The sequence below is a fragment of the Lonchura striata genome, chromosome 8 (genome assembly GCF_050655825.1).
Source record: "Lonchura striata isolate lonStrDom1 chromosome 8, ASM5065582v1, whole genome shotgun sequence".
Taxonomy (NCBI): domain Eukaryota; kingdom Metazoa; phylum Chordata; class Aves; order Passeriformes; family Estrildidae; genus Lonchura; species Lonchura striata.
Window position 1 is genome coordinate 26,758,739 of NC_140710.1, and position 24,615 is coordinate 26,783,353.

At 39.8% G+C, this 24,615-nt stretch overlaps 1 protein-coding gene across 2 annotated transcripts in view; it reads right to left on the bottom strand.

Moving 5' to 3' along the window:
- The window catches only part of BRINP3 (BMP/retinoic acid inducible neural specific 3), a 204,954-nt gene that overhangs the window by 175,952 nt on the left and 4,387 nt on the right, over window positions 1-24,615 (bottom strand). For both annotated transcript variants that reach the window (XM_085586627.1, XM_085586628.1), the window contains exon 2: window positions 11,960-12,245. In XM_085586627.1, the coding sequence (XP_085442753.1) occupies window positions 11,960-12,195 (236 nt within the window). In that variant the 5' untranslated portion in view covers window positions 12,196-12,245. The remainder of the gene's footprint in view (window positions 1-11,959; window positions 12,246-24,615) is intronic.

A 24,615-nucleotide genomic window follows, 5' to 3' on the forward strand; every position in this document is an offset into this window, starting at 1 on the left:
CTCATCCTTATCTATCTTTATATTTATGGATGTATATATCCACATATCTCTACATACACACACATGCACAAGAATACATATATGTGTACAGAAATATATACTCACTAATATATAAAAACACTGGTAAATATTCACACTGATTCATTCTCACAATAATCACCAATATTTGGGTTCTAGACATCAGTAGACACAACAAGCACCACAATCTACATGTTTTCCACTTATTCTAATTTATCAAGATTTGCTACCAAAAGCATCATTATAGAAACACAGAATCTGCCAGTTTGGAAGGGGCCCACAAGGATCTTTGAGTCCAGCTCAACACAGGACACCCCGACAATCCCACCCTGTCCCCGAGAGCATGGTCCAAATGTTCCTGGAGCTCTGGCAGCTTTGGGCTAATGCCCATTTTGTGAGGAGACTGTTCAGAGCCCACCACCCTCCACAGGGAAGAATTATTTCCTAATATCCACTCTAAACCTCCCCTGACACAACTTCACTCCTACAAGTCCTGTCCCTGGTCATGAGAGACAGGAGATCAGTGTCCATCTCTTCTCTTCCCCTCACAAAGGGGTTGTAACTGCAGTGAGGTCTTCCTCAGTCTCCTCCAGGTGAACAGCTGCCCTCAGAGACTCCTCATAAGGCTTCCCCTCAAGGAAAGCCCTCCTTTGGATGCTCTCTAAATAGTTCAGCATCTTTTTTGTACTGTGGCACCCAAAACTGCCCCCAGCACTCGTGGTGAAGCCACCCAGGAGCAGAGTGGGACAATCCCTGCCTGGCCTGGGCCTGGTGCCCCAGGACAGGGATGTCCCTCCTGGCTGCCAGGGCTCTGCAGCCTCAGATCCAGCTGCCCATGGACCAGGAGCCCCAGGGCTCTTCCCACAGCTGCTCTCCAGCCTCCTGCTCCCCATACACACAGCCAGTGGGGCCCTGTCCCAGGGGCAGAACCTTCCTTTTCCATATGTTTGGTGATTGCTCTATGATTTGTTGATGACTTTCTGCAGAACTTTTCTGCATTTGAGGGAGTCAGACAGCTCCTCCCAGTTTCTTATAATCTGTGAACCGGCTGAGTATTCCTTTCAGTCCTATGTCCAGGTCATTAATGGTGACATTGGAGAGCACAGGGCCAAGGACAGAGCCCTGTGGAACCCCACTAGTGACAGCTTGTCAGTCTGATGTCATCCCACTCACTGTAGCCTTTTGTGCCCGACCTGTGAGCCAGATGCTCACCCATTTCATGATATGTTCATTCAGCTGCGGGATGGACATTTTGTCCAGGAGGATCCTGGAAAAGACAGCCTGGAAAGCTTTACTGTAATCCAAAAAGGCTACATCAACAGGCTTCCCCTGATCAGCCAGATGGATCACATTGTCATAAAAGGAAATCAGGTTTGATAAGCAGGACTTTCCCCTCACAAAGCCATACTGGCTGTGAACAATGACTGTCTGGTCCACCAGGTGTTTTTCAATACCTCCCAGAATAACCTTCGCCATAATTTTACGAGGCCCTGAAGTGAGGCTTGTAGTTTCCAGGGTCCTCCTTCTTGTCCTTCTTGAATATCAGCAGAACACTTGCCAGATTTCAGGCAACTGGGACATCTCTGCATTTCCAAGACTGCTCAAAAATTGTCATGAGAGGTCTTGCAATGACATCAGCAGATCTTTGAGTATTCTTGGATGAAGCTCACCAGGCCCCATAGAGTCGTAGGGATCCAGCTGGAGCAGCAGGTCCCTCACAAGTTGAGGGTAGCCTGGAGATGATCATTCTCACAGAGTCCTCCAGCTCACAACACTGAAACTCTCTGGGTCCATCACCCATGTTGAAGACAGAGGGAAAGAAGCCATTAAACACCTCCACCTTGTCCCTGTCCCAGTTTGTGAGGTGACCATGTGCCAATGGTATTTTTACTCTGCCATTTGCCATTAATGTATTTGAAAAAACTTTTTAAATTTTTCCTGACAGTTCTGGCAGCCTTAAATTCAGCTGAGCTTTGGCTGCACAGATTTTCTCCCCACAATGGGAAGCAGCATCTTTCTATTCTCCCCACATCATCTGGCTCTACTTCCACATCTTCCTTTTTAGCCTTATTTCCAAGAGAAGATCTCTGTTTGGCCAAGCAGGTCTTCTGCCTTGTCTGTTTGATTTCCAGCATTTGGGAATTGCTGACCAGCAAAACTGAGCAGTGCTGATGGGCCCAGCACCTTTAAAACATTTTCCCAGGGGACCTTGCTCACTAGTCCTTGATCAGCCTGAGGTCGATCCTCATGAGGCTCTCCTCATGGCCAGAGCTGAGGTTTTGCTGGCATTTATCCTCCTGCCACCAGAGATTTTAAACTCACCAACTCCGTGCTTGCTGTGGCCAAGATGGCCCCAACCTCCACTTTGCTCACAAAATCCCAGCTGCAGACAAGCAGCAGATGCAGAAGGGCATCTTTCCAAGTTGGCTCCCACAGGACCAGTTCCAAAAAGCTGTCATCCAGGTGTTTTTAGAGTACAAGTGGTGTTTTAGGAGGCCCCACAATGACAGAAGGGCTTTGGCCCACCTGACCAGTTGTCTGGCCTTCTAGTTCCAGAGCCTCGTGCCTGGTGTAGGAGGTGCCAGCCCTGCTTGTTAAATTCAGAGGAGGTGAGGAGGAGGAAGAGGAGATTTCTTCCTGCTCTGTGCAGGGGCACTTGCCTCCAGCCTTCATCTTCAACACACCCTTGGCTAGCAGGCCTTGAATAATTACCCTGCAGGGCTGTGAGTTCACCTGCTTCTCCACTACAATGAGATTCCTGAGTCTTGAAACTGAAGTATCTCTGAAAATAACCAGTCTATCCTACGTATTCTGTTTTAATCACTTGAACTTATCAATTATTTTTACAATTTATTTTCATGAGTAAATACATGAAATGCAGACAAAAGGCCACATTCTGTTAATGCAGGTTATTAGATTGCTTATGCTGTGTGAGGTTTAACCTTCATCATCATCATCATTATCTTCATCATTATTATTATTATTTTTATTATTGTTATTATTATTATATGTAGCCAGTATGTTTTGTAAATGGCTAAAGATGTAGCTTAAATAAAATACAATTAGATGGGACTTGATAATAAACAAAACATTTTTGTTTACTTTCTATTCTTAAAGAATATATACAAGGAAGAAAAGATTATATTGTATTTGAGTTCCTAGTAAAGCATCCAATCCAATCTATATTAGTTATAGTTCAAGAACTGTAAGGATATAGTTCAGAATTAGCTGAAACACAAAATATTTAGTTTAGATTAATCAATTACATTTCCTCAGGTCTCAGATTCTGTTTTCTTTCTGAATATTTGGTAGTGCCTCTTCTGCTTTGATTTTAAATTACGTTATTCATATAAGTCAAAACCTTTTTATGTGTTTTTCCCTCGAGAAATTAGCATTCACTCCTCAAAGCCAGATTCTGACTCTTGGATGCATGCAAGACCTGCATACACAACTTCTGAATTTCTAGTGGGTTCTGCGTGTGCATTTTTCAGAGCTCTATATATATCAAATTGTCTGGTCAGTAACAATATCTTCTCAAACTGCATAAATAAAGCAGAGATTGAGAGTATCAGAAGATACATTGAGATACAGAGCCATTAATGACCTTAAGAACACTGTTATCCATAACAATCATATTGGGATTCTAGGCAGAATCGAGCAATGAGACATTATTTTGAAGTATTGCTTTTCTTCACAAGGGTCTCTGCTGGAATGAACCTGTAGCTACAAAAAAAAAAAAAAAATTCACAACCAGCATAATGACTGTGAAAACCTGTAGAATCAATCAATCTGAGCTAGAAGACAAGTAAGATTTTGATTCAGAGATATTGACCCAACCTTAACTTAATGATAGTAGAAGAAAATGACAAAAATTCTTGAGTGAGCACATTCGGTGTCAGTTGTTCTTTTTCTGCATGGAAAAGGCACAAATGCCCTTTTATATAAATTATCATACACTCCAATCAATATCACTGGCTTTTTATACAGAGAAGGTTTCTGTGCTACTCAGTCATTTTTTCTGTATAAGGTATAACATGACACCCATATAGGTTTAACACACGGTCCAAAAGAAAAAGCTGAAAGCCATTCAGTTTGGAGACAGCTACTGCCCTAGCAGCAGTAAGAGAAAACATCAACATGGGGGCTCAAACAAAAGCACTGACAATTTGATTCAAGTAATAAAAAAAATATTTTTTTTTTCTCCAGTAACTAAAAGAAATCTTGGTAATTCTTTTTCTCCTTCATGAACGTCATCAGTGTTTGATATCCTCTACATCATGAACATCACTGATAGTACCAGCAGGGATAATGAAATGAAAATGAAAAGGAAGGGCAATGAAAGAACAAAGACCTAACTAACAAAAAATCTTCAAAGAATTAATGAAAATGACCCGCTTTCATGTGCAAAATCTTGTCAGACTACCCTGCTGACTGAAGAATGTATCTGTTATTAGTTTTAAACAGCTTTTACACTACTTCAGTGATTGTATGAAACCATTAAGTTACAGCCTCTATTTTACTAATTTTTTTAGGGCAACTTAAATGATTCATGAACTCACTAACTGAAATGATGACACACCATATTCTCTAAATAAATGTTCTTTGTTCTTGGGAAACATATCAGTAGGAGGTTTGATCTAATAATTATCCTTAAATATTAGATTGTGAAGGAGGGTATATTCTAGAAATAGATTATAATAATGTTTACAAAAAATAAGATTTGCTCTTCTCCTTGCCATTTGAGTTTCTTTAGGATCTTTGATTAAATACACAGAACAAATAGGGAGAAATACAAAGAGAGACTGTCAAAACACAGACTCCTGCAGTGTATCATGAAAAAAAGATATACGGAAGGCAATCTTGGCATCAATAGTCTCCTTTGTTGCCAAGCTGAAACACTCTCGTGTTCTTGTCAAGCTGACTCCTGAGAAGGCTCCTAATCCTGCGGGCACAGCCAGCACTGCTCCCAGCACCCTGCCCAGTGCTGCTCCAGCTCACTAAGAGGAGCTCCACCCTCACTTTGAAGCCCAGGAGGGTGGTACCGAGCCAGCCAAGTGGAGTAAGGGGATATGGGATAGGTTTGAGTCTGGCAAAACACCCTGGAGGCCTTTGAGTTCTGTAGAATTGGGCTCTCTGATCAATAATTTGTGGTATACTGAATGTTCTGCAAGATCCTGTAGGAAGGCAGAATCACTTAGAAATACACTGTGCCTTCAGGGGCTGTCATGATTTTCAGAGACTCACAAAGTGGTTTAGGTTGGAGGGGACCTTAAAGCCCATCATGTTCCACCCCCTGCCATGGGCAGGGACACCTTCCACTATCCCAGGCTGCTCCCAACCCTGTCCAGCCTGGCCTGGGACACTGCCAGGGATGGGGCCTTTTTTCCAAGATCTTCAAATGTGGGCTGATATTGTGGATCAGTCTCAAAAATGAACATGATTTCTCCTTTGTTCTGGAGTAAAAAGTGCTTTCCTTTAGCCAGAGCACATGGCTTCTCTGCCATGCTGGTTCATAGATGTCAGAGAGCTGGAAAAACAGGGTTATTTTGGGAATCAGAACTGCCTGCCTGCCTTGTGTCCATCTCTGAGCCCTCATTTCTGTCTGCCCTTTTCCTGAGACACAAATACCCACAAGATCTCAGGCTCTTTCATTATTCCCCATGGAAATATCATTTATCCATGCATAGCAGACCCCTTACACAACTGGGATTGTAAGCATAGACTTAAACAAGTGTCAAGTCTTTATCTTCTGCACCTTTCATGTCTCTGTTATCCATCTTAGGAGTCCCCTGGTTCTCCCAGTGCTATTGGAGATAGCCAAACCCTCCTTTACTTTTGTGAGCCTCCATTCCAGGGACTTGTCAATCTTTTAATATTCTGGCTAAATTAAGCTAGGCTCTGGTTATAATTCAGCTGAAAAAAATGTTCTTAACTTTTCTGTTATGTATGCATGGCTTCTCAGTTTAAATATTCTCATACTTTATTTCCACCTTTTCATAAGCATATACCCTCCAGAGAATCCCCTGGATAAAGATCAAGAAACTAATGTAATACTGATAACAGGAATTGCTAATTGCAAATCCTCATGACCTGATATGTTTTTAAGCTCTAAAATTAAAGTAAAAATCCTTTCCTGTGAAAGGGCTTTGCATTTGGAGCAAAGGGATGGAAATTCAATGATTTTGGAGGACATTATCCAGGTATTTCTAGACCTGGAAATATGGTAATCTAAAGCTTTCATTTTGCTCATGTATGTCCTTATTCAAGCAGTTTCACCACACCTAGTTATTTAACTGGTGTCATGCTTTTCTATGCCCAGCTAACTAGAATAAGAGAGGCTGTTGTATCACAATCCAAAATTAAACTTATTGATGTTTTTCATACCCAGACGTTCTTAAAAATGTGCTGGGCTACAAATATTATTTTTCTAGTGGAAATTTATCAACACACAATCCCAAAAACTCCCTTTGAGCTCCTCTTCCCTGTTACCAGCCTGTGAGCCTCTGAAATTATAAAGAGGACTTAGTGCATTCCCCAATGTAGCCTTTTGCAAACATTCTGGGAACGATGACTCATCTGATTTCTGTACCAACTCCATTTCTGTACCAACCAATTCCATTCAACACAAAGCTGAATGGAATATTCCCTAAAGGAACCAATTACAACACAGACCAGAAGCTATTTACTGATAGAGCCAATAGCTGGGAAAGGCAGAGATTTCTGTTATTCCTGTTAAAACACTTGTATTGAAAACCACAGTTGGAAGACCTGTGTTAGTTCTTCTCCATGGTTTGCAATTCCAGATTAATCAGTTCAAATCAGCCTCAGGAAGAGCACAAGGAAATGTTATTCCAGACTGCACACTGGAGTGAAAATTATGATTCGAGGCATATTGTGTACCTGCACAACTGAAGCCCCTAGGATTTCATTAACACTGTCTGCCACAAGTGTCAAGAAGTCTAGTGAGAACTGTGGGCTAAAATGTTCTGATAGGGAGTAAAAAAATGACAAAACCAACTAATGTTGGCCCTACTTAGGTTCACACACAGGAGTTGAAACATATTAGAAAATGTCTTGATACAGTCTTGAGTCTTGCTCACTTTGCTCTATGGGTTCAGTCACCAAAGGATTCAGAACAAAGGAGAGGAACCCAGTGTGTTCTTATTTTTAACTTGATAGCATTATTTTCAAATGCTATTTTTGTAGCTGTTCATGGACATAATCACTTTTAAAACAACCTCTAAGGGAATTTTCTTAAGCCATGTGAATACCACGCTGCCAAGGGCTACCCACTTCTTCAAGATATTCCTTTTATTTTTTGTCTTTTGCAGAGTAGTGTTGGACACTTGTTAGGTGTAGTTGCCCCAAAGGATGTCAATGGTCGCTCCAACTTCATCCACTTTTATCTGCATCATATCTTACAACCCTTTCCTCCTATTCCTATGATTGGGAGGGCTCTGTTAACTTTATGTGTCCCAGAATTTCTTTAATGATTAGGAATCTTTTCTAAAGAACCAACCTAAATTTATTCATAGCCAGTTGATACCAGTTTGGTTTTGAGACAGCGATGGCTTTTGGTTTAGATAACTCATCTCACTTTATACTATGTATTCTGTTGGCAAGAATTGCATCTTCTTTCAACTCTTTTTTCTCCCTCCTATACTTTGTCAAGTACTTCCATCTTAAGAATGAGGCTCTTTCTTCCCCTGATTTTTCACATCTGTTTCAGGTTTTAAATAATTTTGCTTCAACAAAACTCCACAGTATCCCTGAGGAGATTTCCTCAAGACCTTATTTGATAGGTTGAATACTTCCCTATCGCTGTAGAAATTACCTCTTCTGATACAATGTAAGTTCTTTGCATAATTTCACAATCACTCTTTCCATTCTGGTAACCCCTCTGTCTCATTCTGTTTGGATTTAAATTCCTTTGTCTGGTAGCTGATTTACATAAGAGGCACAGCACTTCCTTTGTGTATTAAATAACAAATTATAAATTTGATTTTCCTTGCCAAAATACTTATTGATGCTAACTGCAGGAGCCACCTTCCATGAAATATTGACATAGCATTCCCATGCATCTATCTATCCCATGAATCTATGATGAATCTATAGTTTTCAGCACTGATCAAGGTGCTTTCTTGGTGGTTTTCTCATAGATCGGTGATGAAGAATACCACCAAAAATTGTGCCAATTATTACATTTCCTGCAGGAGGGTATTTCCTTTGATGCATTAGAGGGAATAGAACACTGCCACGTAATCAACACAACCAGCCCACCATTTCCAACTTATAACAATGTCAATAACACCAGTTGTATATTATTTAGGGTTCTTCAATACCAGATTAAAACTTACTTCATATTTATTTGTCTCTTTCAGCTCTGTCCTGTAACACTGAATACTCCTGGCCAGGCCAGCTTGTTTGCCCATGATCATAACTGAACCTTAATGTATATAGTAAGATATGGGTAGCTGATGATTTTTCTGTTGGTACATTCCCACAATTGATGCACTAGTTGCTTTCATCACATGATTGCTTGATGCTACAAAACCCAATATGAATTTTAAATGGAAACAGGTTATGTAAAATAAGAACTGAAAAAAGTGAGCCTCCTGTGTATCATTAGAAACAATTGCCATATGTGAAATTAAACTTTAAAATCAGTCTGTCTCCTGCCATGCAAGTGACAGAAATAGAAGAATTAGCACAACATTTGTTTTACTCAAAAGCTGAAAAATAATGACAATGTATCCTTCAAGTAAATTCCGTTTTAATATTCTTTGTTATTCTCTCTACTGGGTGCTTTTCCAGTTCTCTGTCCTATTATCTGATTTTAATCATTTTGTATCTTTCATGGGCCTGCAATGTATGACCTTGATCCCATTCAAACCAATGTCAAACAATGGTGCAAGACAATGGCCTTTGTACCTGTAACTTCGGTATTTACAGAAAAATGCATTACCTGATACCACCAACAGCAGGATAACATGTATTCTCTGCTTTTTAATATGATTTTGATTAAAAAAATAGAATGTTTTTAATGAGGGAATGAAATAAAATCTTGTGATATTACAGATTCCATCAAGATTTGTTTTTTTCCACACCATTACTGCCTCTCCTGAGACTGTAAATGGAGGGGAAATGAAAATATCATTCTAGTCACTGAATAATTGCTCCATTGTTGGAAAGCAAAAATCAGACAGCAGTCTCATGCTGAAATCTCCTGCTACACACCTTGAACTATGACACGGAAAATGTGCAACTCGCTGCTGGCTTTATGTTATTTTTATTAAGGCCATTTCATTCCTATTAGTTGTAGACAAACAGTCCCAGTGTGAGGTTGTTCTTCCTAAGTTGGTTCCCATGGGCAGCAGAATTTGATGGTTTTGGCAGAGAGATAAAATTGGTCATCTCTTGTGTCAGTCTGGAGACACAGGAGGTGAGCTGCTGCTGCTCAGAGCCCCGTTGGTTCTTCTGGAGCCAGCCCCTTCCCCAGAAGAGAAGCATTCCTTTAGGTAGCCTGCAGCTACTTGCCACATTTGTGCCATTAAAAAAGAAAAGGGGTCTTCAGTCATTTTCTGTCTGACCCCGCTGTGCTACCAACATCCTGCCAGGAAGGGTTCAAATGGGACACAATCTCGTGGAGTCCCTCACCCTACACATCTCACTCATCTTACACCCCATAGATTTTGACCTGGCATGGACTTAAAATGAAGGGAGAAGAGTTAAATTTTGACTATGAGGTCTCAGGAGTGTGGTTCAAGGGCTGAAGTGAAGAGCTCAGGGACTGGAGGGGCTCTCTTAGCACCTTTCTCCCTTGTTAATTCAGCTGAGTCCCTGCAGGCAGGTTCTTTCCTCCTCCTTACCTCTTCCTTCAAATAAGGACCAGTCCCTGAGGGATGGTTTCCATTAGGTAAAAGACAGGTGAGGGAATGAACAGACAATTAGACTCCAAATCCTATAGCCTGGGAAAGCTCATAGAAAAGCAACAGGGATTAAATTTACAGTGTGTGGCTTCTAACAAGGTCACGGTGTTCTGCACTACTCACTAATGGGACTATATTTTACAAGGAAACTTTACAATAAAATTTGGTTTTGGAGGGCTGAATCAAAAAAGTACAGTTTGTGGCTCTTTTAACTTCTGGAATAGGCAGAGAATGGAACTAAAGCTGAGAAATATTTTCTGTGGGACTGTGTAAATTAAAGTCAATTGAAACCTATGCACAAACCCAAATAAATATTAGCAGTGTGATTACAGATCTGTGAAACTTAACAATGTTGCTGTAATGATGGCTGAGAGGAGGAAAATTCTCAAGGACCTGATTGTAAGAGCTCAAATGAAATACAATTCCATCTTTCATGTTTTAGCAAGATAATTTTGGTTCAGTTTTGACTAATACAGAATAATGGGAATAAAATATGCTGCCTCAGTCTCTGCATTATTGGCTTTACATTATTGGTCCTGACAGCTGGCTTTTAAAATGCAGTAAATATTGGGCAATGCTGTTCTGTTAAGACAAGCCACTTCATCAAGCATATTTCCAAATCACACTTTATTTTCAAAATGTGTTTAATTTCTCTGTATATCGCAAAGGAGCCCACTGCAAAATTGACCTGCAACAGAGTGCCCTCTACTGCATGTATTTGGGAAAGGAAATAAAGCAAATTCCTTAAAAATAAAATCTTTACATGCTGAGGCCAGCATTTTTTGTCACAGGCTACTGTACACTGAATTAAATACAATATACACATAAGCATATATCACCCTTACCTTCTTCTAAAGGACTAGGGAATAATAGCTCAAAATAGGTATGACATTTGCACAATCTCTTCTGTGCTTTTCAGTGAAATCAGTGTGTGTCTTCCCATACCAATATGGTCCGTGTTTGTAGGATGAACAGTTATTTAGGGGAGCTGAAAATCTGCCCTGTACTGCCCTGCTGCCCCACTTGCTTTTGGCTGTTGGAAGGAATCCATCACGATTCGAAGCAAAAAATTCTCTCTGCTTATAGATTTATTTTCTCAGTCTTTAATCTCTCCTGGTCTCTCATTTGTCCTTCTGTCTATTTGCCATTAGATCACTCATATTAGACTGAGGTCCCCTTTTCCTGCCCATGTCCTTGATAATATTGGGTGTTACTGAGTTACACCCATCACACATGATTGAGAAGATATTTCACCAGTGCTATCTCAAAGTAGTAGAGACTCGCAGGTTACAAATATATCATTGAAGGAATTCCACAGCAAAGCCCAAATTCTCAAGCAGACCTATACTTTTGAAGTTTTCTCCTGTTGGTTTCTTGTTTTTTTTTTCTTTGGGCCAGTCTAATGCTGAGATTTGTGATGGACCAAACACCTTCAAACTCTGTTAAAATTCACAGTGGCTCTTATCACTCGATTCCTCAGGGAAGAGAACATCCCTTTTCAAATCAGTGGCATAGACAAACATTAAATGGCATAAACCAACATAAAACATTTTTGAGTCACTTTTGAAATGCCCTCTTCTGTACCACAAAGTCTGTTCTGTCAGCAGTATATGCAGAGCCACAATTTCATTCTTAAAACCTCAGCTTAAGTCTTTATGAGCCACACAGAAAGCAATTGCTGCATGATCAAAGGTGATCCCTCTGCAACCAAAGGGGGTGTTTAAATCCCTGGCACATTTTTGACCACATCACTAGAACAGAGTAGAGGTAGGTAGTAAACAACAAAGTTTTTCAGAGCAACATAATCAATTATCAAAAGTTCTTCAAACAAACAGAAACAACAAAAGCAGCATTTCCATAACACACAGTGGCCTTGCATATATTTCAGCAATGAATTTGGTATCTATGGATTTGTTCCCACAACTGAACCTTTCCCTTAAAGGAAAACCTTATTGATAATTTACAACTTCTAAGGATGGCATCTCTGTAATTGCTTTCCCTTTGCTTCATACCTGTAAATCTTGTATCTTGTGCTAAATCCCTGTCGACTTCTGTCCACAAAATCTGTGTATTCCTGTGAGCGATGGAAGGGTCCCTTATCAGAGAGGAGCCAGTCGAAGGGGCTTGTGGCATGCTGATCCGAGACAGCAGCAACTGCTAAAACCCAGCAATGAAGACTCAGTGCTATCCACTCCCATAGAGCCATCAGAGAGAACAATTCAGCACCAGCACTGCATCGCCATATCATGCTTCCACTGGGGACTTAGAGCCTTCATTCTCTTAGCTTTCCCTCAACACCTAGACAAAATACACAGTCAATTAGATAAGCACACACTAGGCATCCCTTGGAAGTAGAAACAAGTTTCCTTTCTTTCAGCTTAAAGAGATAGTGGCCTCTACTTTATTATATTTTACATTAGCATAAACCCCACTAGGCTAGTTAACAGTGGAGTGTTTCAGTACTCCAAATGCTGTGAAACTAATGTCTTCATTAACATCATCAGCGATTACATTTACTGTTGAAGGGAAACCTTCACAAATCATCAGGGGAGGGATTGTTGGGGTTTTTTTTTCCCATTCATGCTAGTCATTAATGAAAAATATGCAACATCAGATTCTTGTCTGTTAGCAGCAGTACAAAATCATTCGGCAATATCTGTACATAAGCTCACAGTTCACACATTGGACAGAAAACAGGTGAGATTCAGAAGATCCAGGCTGCTTTCTCTTTTAATATCCTTGAGAAAATTGCATAGTGGTTTGTCTTCACTGCAAAATGTAGTTAACAGAGCCACATTCCTCCTTCCAAACCAGCACTGCTGGTCAGAGTGACTGCCCTGATCAAGGGCTCTGGAGCTGCCCACAGTGATGAGTTCCAGTGACTTACACCAACTCCAGATGCTGAAATTTTGGGTATCCCTAACAGCAGAATTTTACTTTTAGTCCAAATCACTCCAACTCAGCGGATCAGCCTAGAAACACTTTTTAAACGGTGCCTAAACAATTTTTTTTGTGTGTCTTGTCACAGATCAAGTATTGATTGCATCATGTAGGATCTCAGTGAAGACAAGCCAGTTTCCCCCTGTACCTCAGACTCATACCTGTGGAATGGGCTAATGTTTCTAAAATCCTGCAGAGATTTCATGAAAACATCTATGCAAGATTTATGCATGAGGTTTTCAGAGATTACAAAGGTCATGTAGATTCCTAAATATATAGAGGCAATCAGTTCCAGTTTTCAGTCTAAGTTGAAACAGCACAGAATTAATTAAAATACATGAGTGTAAAAACTTTAATTTTTCTAGCTGATGAGTTTACAGGGAATAAAATGCTGGATTCACATTCACTCAAATCAGCACTCATCATGACATTTTTACCTTTGCTATGGTTTTTTGAACTTGGTGGGAAACTCTCCCTTCCCATCAGTAATTTGGTCTGTAAGTGAACCCTAAAAGATGAATATTTCCAAAAGAACAGTCCTGCAACTGAACACTCAGCACCTCCATCCATTATGATGAAAATTGTGTCACTGAATAAATATGCTCTGTGCATATATGTGAGATATTAATATTCTCAAGAGCCTGCAAGAAGCTGACTGCCTCCAGGAGAGCACAGAGGTTCTTGTGAACCAACAGGAATTTACAGCCTAAGAATATAATAATCTGTCTATACAACCAGATAAATACTTCAGCTTTATGTGGTGTAATTGTTTGTAACATGATTTGGACATGATTCTGCAAACAATAAATGTATAAAGAAAGACCCCGCTCGTATTTCATGCTGAGCGTGTACCAAGACACTGAATTGTAACCATAAACAGTTACAGCCATGCAATTGTTTCTGACCATAAAACACAGATTGCATTAATTTTATAAATCCTTTTGAAATTAAATTCCAGGAGTCTACAACACAGACCTCTCAAAGTTTTATTTATAGTCCCAAGCCATCACTTCCATGCAAAAAGAGTCTGCATATTGAAGTTTGAGTATAATCTTCCTAGACTGGTGGTGGGGTTTTTTTTCCTTCATAGGTTGAAATTCATGTATTTGAGGTTACACCACTGCATAACCTTCCTCCCGCTGTGTGAGAAAGTCTGCACAGATTTGATGCAAAACTGCAGTGCCATAGATTGCTCTACTGCCCATAAAAGCCATGTTGATCATTTGGTTGTCATTTCCTCCTAAAAATAGATCAGTATAAATGAAGAAAACTTTCCAGTCACTTTCAGACAGGCCAGACCAGCCTTTGCATCACAACAGAGCGAAAATCCACAAATGCTTTTGTCTCTTTTTATCGTTAATCAGGGAAAAATAAATTGCACAGCATATTCATTCCCTTCCATAGACAGGGAAGATGCTGGGCATAATTGACATTATGTGAAGCTACAGAAAGTGAGTGTCATGAGAATTTCAATTTTCATACCTACTGCTGTATTAAAATTTCAAACTTTTCTATTGAAAAATTTACATACTTGATTAAATGAGAAGAGATAGGAATTTACTTTTTCAGTTATTTATTAACACTAAAGTGTTTCAGGCTGTTAAACTGTAATGATGACTAATTTAGTCCCTTTTGACTTCAAAATTATAATATTAGGATTGGAAAATGAATCATGGTGTATATGGAGCATCTTCCTAAAACTAGACTAATTAAGCACTTGGAAAGGAATAGTGGAAGAGCCAGGAGTTTATTTTTGGCTTAATGCTGCACCTCACGGTGGGTCATAAATTAACCACTGGCTAAACACCTGCAGAGAACCTGCACTGGAACAGAAGAAAACAATCTTGTTTTAAAAATCTCCTTGTTTTAAAGATCTAAGGAGGTATATTCCAAAGGAGCATAAGTATACAGGAGAGAAATAAGGAGAGAAAAATCATGTGTGCATTTGTAACTGGTATTTATGCACTTGTGTCTGTTGTCCAGTCATTGTAAAATCATTCTGCATTGCATTAATCCTCATAACACCCCTGAGAAGGAGACTTTAACAAACAAGGAACAGAAGCCTGAAAAGATGACTGCTGAGGGAGAGGTTAAGCTGTTAGAGGGATCTTAATGTGTGTTTCCTACTAAAAGATAATTTAGAAAATTCTAACCAAAGGATTTTTTCAAAGCTTACAGTATCAGAAATATCTAAAAAATTTGAATATTCAAATTGTCTAATTAATGCAAATGCCCTGAAAATATTTTCTAAATACTGTTACAGGCATATGGAGCATACAAAGTTTGCAGTTACAAAGCCATCATAGAACTCCAGGGAAGAACAACCTGTATTAAATATGTGGTAGATAAAGGGTGGGCCAGGGCAAATAAAACACCTGTTAAGTAACAGAGCTGGTAGATTTTCAAGTAGAGAAGACATTATACAGAGAGCAAATAATGCAATATTTATTCTGTGAAAAAAACTGTCATGTCAACAGCAGTCTCTTTGAAGTGCTGGCTTAAAGGACAATTCTTAGGCATAGATGCTCTGCACATTTATTTTCTGTTATCCCCATGGTTTCACCCAGCTACCACTTGTAAATTCTGCTAAGCTTTTGGTCCTTCTTCTAAATCCGGAGGTTAAGGTGAGTTCAAGAAGCAAAACAGGCTAAATTCTTCTTTGTTAGAAATCTATTGTCTCCTCGCTGGCATTAGTGCAGCAGGAATTTGACTCAGCACCTTCTGGGAACACCATAACCAAGTCCTAATTCTCTTGAACATGTAAGGGTTCTGGAGACTGGCAAAATCCATGTATTTATATCGTGTGTGAATGTAGAGCTGGCAAATGCAAAAACATTTTGGCCACTGAGATAAATTTCATCGAGCTTCAGCTGTGAACAAGAGAACAGGACATCTGTGGTCATTTGGTTGTCATCATATTGAAAGGAAAATCTCACCAAATTCATCTTTTTCAGTTTTTTTTTTAATATTAAAATTGTATATAATTACATATGGTATTTTATGAATTTACTAAGATACTAAGCTAAAATAGTGCAGATTGAAGTGTCTGCTTGATTTGTGGGTTGAGCTTTCTTGCTTACAGAACATTAATTAATGAACCAGTATACTAAGATACACTGAATAATATAGAGCCAACCCAGATGTGGGCACAGCAATGCTCAAGAAAAGAAAGTTTGTTTAAATCTTTTCTAAAATGGAAATTATGGAAAAATTTCTCAGGGGAAAAAAAAGTAATCTATTGTTACCAAACAAAGAAAAAAAATAGGATAACAGATGGAGAGCAATACATCTCATTCTGTTTGTAGGCAGTTGGATTTCAGCAAGGTAATAATTTTACCATTTATGGGGGTTTTGGTACTCCATCCCTCCATTACTTCCAAGCCTTAGGGATTTCAAAGGTACTGCTTTTGATCAAGTGCAATACATGGTGTAGCAGAGTACTCTTCATATTTCTTTTAGATTGCACATCATGGAAAACAGGAATGGAGCAAACCTTTTGTTTTGTATGTATTACACAAAATTCTCAGGAATGCTACAACTTTGAATCAATGGCAAGAAGCAACATTTTATTTGCTGCAGCTGGATGGGAAACAGTGAAGCTCAGAGAAGCCAAGTCCAGACCAGTTTTTTTTTTTTTTTTTTCCAAAGGTATTTTGACACAGAAAAATGGAAAGACATTTTGCATAAAGAATAAAGCAGTAGTCTGTGTCTCAGAGATTGCTCTTATCTGCTGTAAGTCCTTGGGTTTATCACTTCACGTGTCTCTGCTTTCACGTCCCTGTCTGAAGTGTGATGATCACATTGCCCACCTTTGCAAAGCACCACAGGACCTACTGTGCTATCATCAGTGATTCTTATTCTTTTTTCAAGAAACCATTTTTCTCATGCTAACAGCTTTAAGTGAATGAGACCCGAGGAGTCACCTGTCCCTGGAATCTCACACAGCACAGTGTAAATGAAACAGCCCTGAAGCTGATGGTGTGCTGTGGGAGAAAAGAGCAGAAAGTGCTTCCATCAGTATCAGCCAGAGAGGAGAGCAAAAATTATCTCACTTGTGCTCTGCTCTGTGCTTGGCCACCACACAGGCTCTGTTCTCCAAAGGAAGATACTCAAATCCACAGAAAAAGTATCTCCCAAGCTGAATTTCCTGAAGGACAGCAAAAGGACTTGTGAACTGAGGTGGGCTGCTTGGTCCCGTGGTCGTAGTCAGCTCTTGGACAGAGATGAGCTCTGGTTGAATTCCCCCCAGATGTCCGTGGCAGGAGCAAGAGACCCAGAACAAAGAAACAGAGCAAGCTTTGGGAGCTTTGGAATCACAGAGTCACAGTGCTTCAGGTTGGATCTCAAAGCTCAGCTCCTTCCAATGCCAAGTGGCCCAGGTTGCTCAGGAGGATCAGGGTAGAGGATGGTGAGGCCTCCCTGCCATCAGATCTGACCTCATGAGCTACAGGGGACAGTGTGTGACACTACAGAAATATTAGAAGTCACCTAAGTAGACAAGTCATATTTGTCAACATGGTTTTCCAGAGGGGGGTTGAATCAGTTTGTTCTCTGGTGTTCATTCTGAGCTACAATAATCTGGAAAAAAATCTGAAAGGGGAAATTAAATCTATGTCTAACAATCTTAGGAGAGTTTTACATTCCAAGCTTAAGAATAAGTCTTCATATCAGTTCCTGGTAGCAGTATTTACTTCAGGCACCCTAAATCAGCATCTTTCCTTTATTCAAACAGAGCTTTATCCACTGCCAGATTTTAGCTTTCTTATCCCCTCTCAAAGATAAGATCCCTCTAACTGTGTCCTCAACAGCAGAAATAAAGAACAAATAAGATCTCTGATTTTCAATTTTTTTTAAACAATCCTGCTATTATTTTTCCTCATCCCTGCCTTCAGAGAAAAGGAGAAAACATAAAATGCATCCATGGAAAGAGAGAATTGATGTCAGCCCAACCTGTGCAGCTGTGCTCGGCTCTCTCTGGAATGTGAGGGCTGGTTGCTGAGTGTTAAAACCCTTGCCCACGGAGCATGCCTTGGTATTTGCTCTGTCCCTGCAGAATTTCACTCCTGCAAGTGCCTGTGAGCCTTCAGCTGATGTCCCCATGTGCTCCTGTCAGAGCAGCAAGTGGCAGCCTCCTCAGCCCATGAAGTATCTGTGGGCTGTCAGGCGTACCAAGGAAATTGCTTCAATGTCTGATATTTGTAAAAGACCTGATTTTTTTTCTTTTGCTGCCCAAATAATGATGTATCATTTCCCTCAGGCACTGTTTAAATCTGTTAATCTAACTTCATCCTCCTGTGCAAATGGATCCTTATGTGTTTTAGCTGATGATGTAAAGCAGCACCCCCAAAATGCCATTGCAGTCTTTCTGCCTTAATGAGTGAATCTGTTTCTACAAGGAGCCTGTTGAGGGGAAGATATTACCTGTGCTCTGATATTATTGAGCTCTGAGAGCTCTGAAAGCACAAAAATACCTCAATAGCCTTGACCAGCCTTATCTGGGTCCTCAACCCACCTTGGCTGACCAGGGGCTCCAGGACCTCCAGTCCCAGCTTGTGTGGCTGGTGTGATTGTGTAGGTGAATAACTGAAAGGGGGAAATCATTGAGCTACAGAATGATTTGAGTTGGAAGGGTCCTTAGAGACCACCCAGTGCCACCCCTGCCATGGGCAGGGACACCTTCCACTAAGCCCAAGTTTCTCCGAGCCCCATCCAGCCTGGCCTTGGACACTGCCAGGGATCCAGGGGCAGCCACAGCTGCTCTGGGCACCCTGTGCCACCCTCACAGGGAAGAATTTCTTCTCAATGTCCAATCTAAATCCTAAATCTACTCTTTTTCAGTTTAAAGCCATTCTCCACTTTCCTTTCACTACATGATCTTGTAAAATCCACTCAAGTCCTCATTGTGTCCCAGTTCCCCATCTTTAAATGGGGGCTAGCACCTAAATTCTTGATAGCCAACAGGTATCAGACACACAAGGAGCAAAACTGAAGCTGATTTCTAGAAGCCCTGGGTTTCTGACCAACACCCAGGATGCCAAGAAGACACAGAAAACCTGCTGCTTCGAGCTTGAAGCCTGCTCCAGGCTGGATGACTGCACTTTTGCAATCATAAAAGTTTGAAGGGGTTGAAGTCTGTAGGGATGAAACCTTAATCTTTGCAAGTCCACAAGTGCACACAGGCTATCCTATGTGCAAAATCTCTCTGCATGAAAGCTCTGCTTGACATTTCAGTCTTAAGTCACTCTTCCATTATACAAGTTATGCTAAATATTCTCCCAAATTGTCCAAAAAATTTTCAGCTAAAGCATCTGATGGTAGGAAAAGTGTTAGAAGGGAAATAGAACAAACTCATTTGGAATAAGTTTGGGAGTGGCTCTACAGAAAAATAACAGCCTTGGGAGAGGTTCTGGTCCAGCATTTCCTCAGGCATAGACTGACATGTATTGCTGTGACATAAAATTTTGCATACTGGAGCTTTCAGGTTTGAAGAAAATCCCAACAGGAGACATATATTTAGAAGCCTTCTTCCCAGTTTGGATTTTTTTTTAACTGAATGCTTAACTTCTGATAATTTAGCATTCTTCACTCTAATAATCTCGTTGGGTGTGTTTTGACGGTAATTGAGCTGGTTCTCAGTATCTGTAAAAAGTACCCCCTGAAATTAAGTAGTAAGTGATCATTGAAAAGTCATAACATACATGTTCCAGCAGCATTTCTCCTTTTCACTCATAACTCTTAGTCCCCAGACAAGTTTTCTGCCCCAATTTGACAGCTAAGTGTCAGTAGGATACACAGAGACCGAGACACATGTAAATTAGGTGTATCCAGTGAACCATTCTGGAGTAACAAACAGCCCTTTCCTCTTTTAATCCACCCTTGTAGTAGTTTTTAAACCCAGGGCTCTTACAGCTGCTACCATCTAGAACAGGAGGAAGCAGCTATTTACACACTGTACACTAAAGCTTTGCTTCCAGAGGCTTTCAAGCCCAAGGACAAATCCAAATATAACTGATTAGTAGTACAGAAGGGCTAAAATGGGATGGAGTGGGAGGAAACTTTGCTCACCAACAGATTGTTGAACTGAAGAAAATTCAGGTTACATAGAGGAAGGAGAGTACTTGGAGCTGAGTTACCTCAAAGTACAATTTTGATGGTGCTCTATAAGCCTTGCCAAGTCTCTTAACCTTTTTTAATGACAGTTTCTATTATGAAGCCTAAACAATCAATGCTTATAGAATTCTTTCAAATTATTGGATGGCAAAAATGTTATAAAATAAAAAGGAAGTTGATTTTTCCACTAAAAGAGTGGCTGACTATTTTTGTTGCTGCTTAAAATTTCTGTTCCTGGAGATTTTACAAGAAACTCTCAAAAAAAGGATGAAGAGGAAAGGATTTGTCAATCTCAGGCAAAAATAGAAGTTTCTTTGAAGTTACTGGAGTGCTAATGTTGTTTGTACAATAATGAAGGGAAAAAATAATAGTGTATAGCTGTTCTCTGGGCTTAGGAGGAGAGCCAAAATAGCAATGCACTGTACTGATTGCAATGGGGACATATTTACAAAATCCAGCCTAGTTTCATGTACTTCCATCCCCTCAGAAATTACCTGACCTAATCCACAAATAACGTGGTTGGAGGTTCTTTCATTTCTAAGAATGGTTTTCTCAGTTTAGAGGCTCTGACTCAGGCATGGGACAGAGCCCTCTAATTTTATCTAAGGCTGTATCTGGTCAAGGATTTACACTCTTCTTGATTTTATTCTCCATGTGAAAGTTAGTAGTTACAACTCAGACCAGTAGTTAAGAACAACATCCATAAAGATCTAATGGCATGAAGTTTTTCTTTCAGTGCACTTCTCTGGATGCCTTGCAAGAAGAATGGATTATTTTATATATTTTATTTCTTAACAATGATATCTAATAGAGTGGTAATGTTTTTATTTTGCCTTTTTATTACGTCTTTCAGACAAAAGTGCTCCAGATCTCACAGCATATTTTACAGCTGATTTCACAGATGGCATGCATGGTGTTCAGCTGATATAAATGGATGGTTAAAACTCCTTTCAAGTTCCTCATCTTCAACCTATTTATTCTAACAGGAGAAAACAACAAACTTTCAACACTTGTTGTGCCAGCTCCCAAGGCAGGACTCGTAGAGGCTTCAAGAGACCATTTTTCTAGAGCTGATCCTACTCAAAACTGTTACAGGATTTTTCCACAGTCCCTTTGCCGCAGCGTTCCCAGCCTGTAGCCACTGCATGGGCAGTAGCCAGATCCTCTTAAATGTTCATGTTATAGCTATTAATTTTTTATAGCAAGAGTAGGGACTTTATGGCTGACTGAGCAAAGATTCAAGCTCCAGCAAACCAGTCTGGGGCTAATTGCAGCTCAGGATGGATAAAGCTTGATTGTACAAGTAATAATTATGTTACGTGTACTGGGCAGCCTGCTATCTCACATAAATCTAGCACCAAAGCTGCCTTGCAAGACTTGATTTTTGACAAGATTAGAAGAAATTGTAAAAGTAGAGAGAAAAAAAGCAGTCTGTCCGCTAAAAGATGTCTTTCTTATGAACATCATGCTACAAGGAGTGCAAGTCTGAGTTCACATCAGGAATTGCAATCTCTCTACTGTTTTAATTTAAATATGACCCAGTCTGAAACTGCCTAAGTACAAAATTGTCACTATTTCTTGTTGTAGCTCATAGAAAAACATTCTTATTTAGTAGAAATTTGTTAAGCTAATGTTGAGGAGCTTTAAACTTTCAGTAGTGCCTGCACAGTGCTGAATGAGAGACACACGTCTGTTTATGAGGAATTACAGATCACTGCAGTCTCTGATTATGAGGGTCATCAGTTTTCTTTATTATAGCCTATTTTTTCCCAGAAAGACAAAGTGTTCTAGACTTTGCCTGGCCAAGACAAGCAAGCATGAAGAAGTTAAGCTGGTTTATAAATAAGAGCACTTAAAAAAAAAAAAGCCACTACCATGTCTTCAACTAATGTGAATCAATCTAATAAACTCAAGCTAACAGAGAGCTTAAAGGGTACTTAGGTAGTTACTAAAGCTTTTACTTTTTAAGCCAATGAGTCAGATTTACATCCCACAGGAGCAGTGACTTAAAAAGAGAACATCACCAACTAATGGCTCTCTGTGAAATAAATCCACAGCCTCCAGAGACTGGCAGCAGGATGAGTTTTGACCTGCATAAACAGTGCTAATTTACCTAAACAAGCATCTTCCTTAGAAATGTTGGTACCTAAAGACCTAAAGGAATAAGGGCATTAATCCAAGAAATGCTGAGCAGCTACATGTTCTAGAGAAAGAGAGGTGGGTATTATCTCTGTCCTAAACTACAGCAATTTTAACCTTTAGGGCAGCGCATTAAGTACAAATCATATAGAATTATTCAATATTAAAATGGTTGTAACGTATATGTGCTCTCTCTGTCCAGCAAGTTGTTAATGAATAGGGATCAATAACGTTTTAGGTGAAATAAAAATGTACACTTGGGCTGCCACCTCCATCCATGACACTGTTTTTCAGCATTTAGCAGTATTTTTCACCAGTGATGGTAAGCCTCCTCAGAAACAGATTTCAAATAAAGGAAAAAAAGAAAATACTAATACCATTTATAATGGATTTTAATAATCCCATTTGACTCCAGTGTGGTCATCCATGTTCAGCTAACCAGGTGCTTTTGTTATTTCCAGTAGATTCATAAGTACTGAAAGAGCTAAATTAGCCCTACAGAATTCTCAGGAGTCATGAATAATATGGGATTAAGGGTATAGAGCAGTGCTCTGACTCCCCAGATTTACATCCTTTACTTCCAATGTGTAATGAGTGCCTTACATTCCACTTTTCTCATTAATCAGTGCTGGTGGATGTGGCAATGAAGGTGTTACTGCAAATCAGCAGAATTTTCCCCCATTAATGTAACTGTTACAATAAAGAGATCTGACACACGAGCCTTACGCTCTCACCTCATTATAAGAGGAACCACTAAAGTTTAATAGTGTTAATTTAGCTAACAATATATATTGCTTGGTCAATCTTCTTCTGAAGGTGGAACAAAATCTGTGGCCTTTGTGAGAGGCTCATTAGTTAAAGTTGAAAAGCTCTGAGGTGGCAGTGTCCTTCTTCCCTCTCCTCAGCACAATTTTTTGTGGCACACGGAGCAGGTGAGGACTTCCAGTGGGAGATAGGAAAAAGACTGAGCTAAATAACCATGCCCACGGTCTGAGCCAGGGCAAAAATGTGATTATACAGACCATGGGTGTGAATCATGTGTATTTATATCTATGTATAAACCATATTTGTGTATGCACACAAACTCTGGTACATATAAATTAGTAACTTCAAAGCTGGAAGGCCAAATTTATTCACACTACAGTTTTTAGCAAGGTGATGACTCCAGTCACAAGGTGCTGATTACCTGCAGCTCAGTGGGTTTCCTCACCTTCATACAGAAAAATGTTGATTTATCAAAGATGGAAAAGTACTGAGGCCTGGAATAAGTCACAGATTCTTAGTTCTTAAGTATTTTAATGCTATTTGACTCAAGACATGCAGAGCTTCCCACTGCTCAGTTAGCAGCATGTACCTTCATGATGCCCACTTTTTTCCCTTCTAAATCTGAAGTTCATTTGGGCTCCAGAATATTGTTTTGGAAATTTATCTTGCTTTTTTTGACATTAATAGGGATGTTCTCATCTCCTTGAATTGTCCAAGATCGGGCCCTCACTGAACTCACATGTATCGAGCAAAAGGAAAACAATGATATTAAGAGAATGTAGCTGCAAATTTATTTTTAAAAAATGTTCTTTTATGCTGATATAGGATGAGATCAGGAAGAATTTAGATTACTTCCCCATGAAATGAGTGGCTGTAGTCTACTACCTGCAGCTCTAACAGGACAGTGGCTTCAGTGCAACCTTTCTCAAAGAGCACTTGGGCTTTGTTTGTCAAAGTGTATTTCTGCTGATTTTGCTCCCATATGAGCTTACTTGTGTTTCAGGAGAGTAAAAAAATGTCAACTTCTGGTTTTGAGGAGAGGTGAAGCTTTGGGAGGATTCAGAAAGAGCTGCACTTGGTATGCCTGAAAGCTAGAAAATAATGTTTCCAGAAACTATCACCTAATACCTTCCACCACTCTTTTTCTTCTAAGAAAAACTTAGGTAAGTAGTTTGATCATCCAATTTTCCGTTCAGGTTTTCAAAAACTGCTGAAGAAGCAAGCTTGCTGGTAAAAAGAACTTCCTTTTGTTTTCAGTGGATGTTGCATCTCAAGCAAGAAATTACTTAGGCTGATCACAATCAGACATGATTTTGAATAAATACAAATGAAGGAAAAATATTTTAGTCCCATAAATAATTGTCTAGGACTGAGAGGAGTGACAAGTCACTGCTCTATGTGACTAAAAAGTAAATTTTTGGTCACCTTGGTGTAAACAATGAATTGACCTCTGTAATTAATTCTTCACAGAGGCACTCAGAGAGTAGTAGAAAAAATAGGAAAGGATAAGACGGGAGGGTTGCATCACTTGAAGATTCTCAAGTTGTTTTGTTGGCTTGTTGTTCAAATGCTGCCTTCTGCACTGAGCACTGTAAAAACATTCAGCTGCTTGTTTTCATGTCTCTTAGTTATCGTTTTCACTCACAGCATTTCAGCATTTCATGAAGAAGCACCCCAAACACGACTCCAGTGAACTCAGCATCTGTTGGGGAGG